This window comes from Charadrius vociferus, unplaced genomic scaffold (assembly GCF_000708025.1).
Source record: "Charadrius vociferus isolate BGI_N301 unplaced genomic scaffold, ASM70802v2 scaffold55, whole genome shotgun sequence".
Lineage (NCBI taxonomy): Eukaryota > Metazoa > Chordata > Aves > Charadriiformes > Charadriidae > Charadrius > Charadrius vociferus.
In genome coordinates, this window is record NW_009648444.1 from 830,978 (window position 1) to 835,164 (window position 4,187).

At 40.1% G+C, this 4,187-nt stretch overlaps 1 protein-coding gene across 1 annotated transcript in view; it reads left to right on the forward strand.

The window, feature by feature from the left end:
* The window catches only part of PLA2G12A (phospholipase A2, group XIIA), a 4,126-nt gene extending 754 nt beyond the window's left edge, over positions 1 to 3,372 (forward strand). The window contains exons 2-5 of the mRNA XM_009885519.1: positions 268 to 290; positions 863 to 939; positions 2,075 to 2,240; positions 3,254 to 3,372. Of these exons, the coding sequence (XP_009883821.1) occupies positions 268 to 290; positions 863 to 939; positions 2,075 to 2,240; positions 3,254 to 3,372 (385 nt within the window). The remainder of the gene's footprint in view (positions 1 to 267; positions 291 to 862; positions 940 to 2,074; positions 2,241 to 3,253) is intronic.
* The last annotated feature ends 815 nt before the right edge of the window (positions 3,373 to 4,187 follow it).

Consider the following 4,187-nt stretch of genomic DNA (forward strand, 5'->3'; position numbering starts at 1 on the left):
TCTCGCCCGGCTTGTCACCGGCGCTCCAGGTCGGGCCCAGGCGGGAGGGTCCCGTAGATCCTCTCGGTTGGTGCCGGTGGGATCGAGCTGCCCCCGGTTGGATGGGTCGGACTGTTTGTTCAGTGAGGAAATGGGTTCGGTGGTGGCACCCTGACTTGGCCCCGCCGGAGCAGCCAGGACGGCGTGACATTCCCGCTCTGTGCTACTAGAATGTGCACTTTTCAAATATGTTTGTATCTTCTCCGTTGCTTTTAATTGTGGCCGCAGTTTGTGTCCGATACGGAAACGAGGTGAAGGGTCATTTCTCAAATTAACTCCACAACCTTCCTTATCTTGGGATGCAGCGTTCCCTGCCTTGCTGCACTAGTCGGTGTTCAGGGAGACAGTCTCTACTAATTCAAATTTTCTTAATGTTACAGTTGTAGAAATAAAAAAGATGTTTCATTCCAGTTCATTTTAAAGGTTAAGCTAAGAATTGGAGCACTACTGTTGCTTACGTGTAAAGCATGTAAGTGTTAATGAACTTAGCCTAAAGTACTCTATTCTTTAATGTAATCCTACATATTGCACGCTTAACTGACACATGAGTTTTAGTAACTCAAGCTCTTTTTTTTCTTTAACTTGGGAAGCTAATGTTAACACTTGCTCAGGTGTCTTGTCCCCTTTTTTCAAAAAAACCACTTAATACCCCAAAATTTTAATTTGGTAATAATTGTTGATATTCAGGTGCCTGAATATATGTTTAAGTTAAAAATATAAGTGATGCTGTCTTAAGCCCAACAAATGCCTGTGGTGAGTTTTGACAGTACTAAAATTCTGTTCAAAAAAATCTACTTGAGGCATGATAAATTATCTTTTTCAGGATCAAAGCCCCTTCCTCGCTATGGATATAAACCTTCACCACCAAATGGTTGCGGATCCCCTTTATTTGGAGTCCAGGTAAGTGTTTCCATTTCGGGGCTTCTTTGGGTGTCTTTCATACACCAGCTTTCCTAGATGTGGGCGGTTTTTTCCCTCCCCCGTTCTAAGGATGAGACAGCATCCACTTACAATGTCCTTGCTTTTATCAGCTCCAGCACATGCTTTGATAAAAACACATAGAAACTGTTAGTATTGTAAGCAAACATAGCATAAACATTTTCATCATTGACATAAAATATTAAAGGGATAAAATAGAATAATGATGGCTAATTTCTGATTTTTTAAGCATAAGCATTTTGTTTTCACGATCTTGAAAGCATTGAATAACACCAACTGTAGCCGTGTGAGAGTGGAGAGTTTGGCTCTGGCTCTTGCTGTCCTTACTGATGCTAACCCATTTTCCTTAATGCTAGAAAGAAAATATGGGTTAGCTTATGTACCGGCTCTGGCTGGGATGGAGTTAACTTCCCTCACAGCAGGCTGCATGGAGCTGTGTTTGGGATTTTGGGCTAGAACTGTTGATGGTTTTGGCTGTTGCTGAACGGTGATTGCACAGCTTTGGGACTTTCTCTTTTTTCCCCACTCTGCCCATCTGCCACCCGCAGAGCACAGGCTGGGGCTGGGCAAGAGGCTGGGAGGGGACACAGCTGGAGCAGCTGACCCGAACTGGATATTCTGTATTACACAGTCATGCTCAGCAATAAATATTAGAGTAGTTGAAGAAGTGGGGGCAGGGTTGAGTGTTTGGTGTGCGAGGTGGCTGTGGCTCAGAGACTGGTTGGGCATCTGTGTGTGGGACATGGTGAATGATTGCTTTTGCACTGCTTATTTTGGGGCATTTCCCCCCCTCTTTCATTCAGCTATTAAACTGTCTTTATGTCAAACCACGAGTTTTCTTGTTGCTGCTCTTCCTATTCTCTCCTCCATTCAGTGGAGAGGGGCAGGGGGTTGAACAAGCAACTCTGTCGGAGCTCGGCTGCTGGCTGGGGTCAAACCACCACAGCTTACTAGAGGTGAACAGCAAAACGCAGAGATAAGTGAATGGTACCTGGATTGATTGCATTAATTTTTTATTTTGATCAGTCATAGTCCGTTCATAGCCTGTATCTTTCTTACTGGAATACCAATGGAGTGGGGGGGATTTTCTTCACAGTTTGACATCGGTATCCCTTCGATGACAAAGTGCTGCAATCACCATGACAGATGCTACGATACTTGTGGCAATAAAAAAAATGATTGTGATGAGCAGTTTCAGTCTTGCCTCTCCAAAATTTGCAGAGATGTGCAGAAAACACTTGGAATTTCAGAGAGCGTCCAGGGTAAGTGTGAAAAAAGCCTTTCTGTTTTTCAGGTTTAACTGAGCTTATTTGCTAAAGAATCTTTGTGCAGCACAGTAATGCCACATTTTCATGAGCTGATGCCGAGTTCTGCCCTTCTGTCATGCAGCCTAGACACTTGGATGGCAGAGAAATGACAGCGTAGGAAAATGATCAGGGTTAAAACTAACGTTGAGAGGAAAAAATTATGCTTCCCATTTAGGAGTATGAATATGGGACCACAACTTGATCAAAATGCATGTATAATTCTTGCATTTACTGTAGTATAGCTGAATATTCACTGTTCTGCTGAGTAAGTTCTAAATGTCTACTACATGTGATTGCTAGTAAACTGTAGGAAAATACTGAATTGTTCCCTTTTATGAATAAATATATTAATATAATACATTGTTACAGTGGAAGTAGTTAATGCTCTCCCTTAGTGCATAAATTTTAGGCTTTTCAGTAATAGGACATATGATACTCCTCCTGGTTGTTGGCCTGCATCTGATCCATACATGACATAACTACACTTTTTAACTTAGACAATGTCACTTTTACAGTAAGTAGTTCCACTGAGAACAGTTTTTAGAACAAGCTTACGTTTGAACTTCTCAAATTCATTTAATGCAAAGTCATCATGTTAGTGTTTAGTGTTAGAACTGGTGAATATTTGCTCAGTTCTGTTGAGCTGCTGTTAAAGATAGCAATCTCCGCATCAATTGGGATGCAAAAAGTAAAGCAGCTCTTTCATCTTTCAGAGACTGATGTTTCTAACACTGATAACGTTCCACATGCACTGGATTTTCTTGTTCCTTTTGGTTGCCAAATGAAAAGTCTTTACTCACAACTTAAATGATTCTGTATTGGTTCGGTTTTTCATTTCACAATCTATGTGCTATGCCCAGAGAAGACTGTTTCTTTCTTAAAGTCGTTCTCAATTTGCCAGAGTAATTTCTGTTAGTTTCATATTCCATTCAAAGAGTACTTTTAACTGAATTCCTCTTTACTTGCAGCTTGTGAATCAACTGTTCAGCTTTTGTTTGATGCCGTTATACATTTAGGATGTAAACCATACCTGGATAGCCAGAGAGCTGCATGTATGTGTCGTTACGAGGATAAAACAGATCTCTGAAAGAAGATACTGAGATCTCATGGTACAGAATAAAGTCAAAGACTCAGCTGGAATGAAGCGAGCACTTGGTTACAAAGCTTTACGCTTTTCAGACAATAACACATTAAACACTGACATGAATATACTGGTTTGAAAATCACTATGATGCTCTTCCTAATGTAAACAAAGAAACAAGTCTTCCTTCTCTTCCCCTTTACACCAGAAGCTTGGAAACTGAAATTAGTTTCCTTTGGTGTATGTCCACTCAGGGTATGCTATCATCAAACACTAGTGCCATTATAAAGTTTTTAAGAAAACTCCATAATGGGGAAATCAGAGGTGCAGAAGAGTTGTATTGAATTCTCAGATGATTTTTAATATAGGTCAAATTTTAGGTTTACTAGCAGTTGATGCATCTGATAGATCCAACAGCAAAGAGCATTTTGTGTGCATTAATGCGGCATCTTAAATAGCCTGTACTTTCATGCTTTTGGTACAGTTGCCTTCAGTTCTGTCTGATGTGTGCTGTCCTGTGGGTTTCTTTTTTAAAAAAAAAAAAAAAAAAAAACCCAAACAGACAACCCCCCCTAACCCTTAGCAAGGGTATACATCTGCACTATGTATTTCTACCTGATTCTATATCAACCTTACTTCTGCAGCACTTTTCAGATCAAATATGTTGATCCTTTCAAGGCTTGACCACAAATGAACAGTTTGCAACCTAAGGATATACTTTTGATTTGACAAAATGATGGAATGTGGTTATGTTATTTTAAAAATTAATCAAATGTTTATTTTTCAAATAAAACATTGTGTTGTGTATTATATGCATAGAA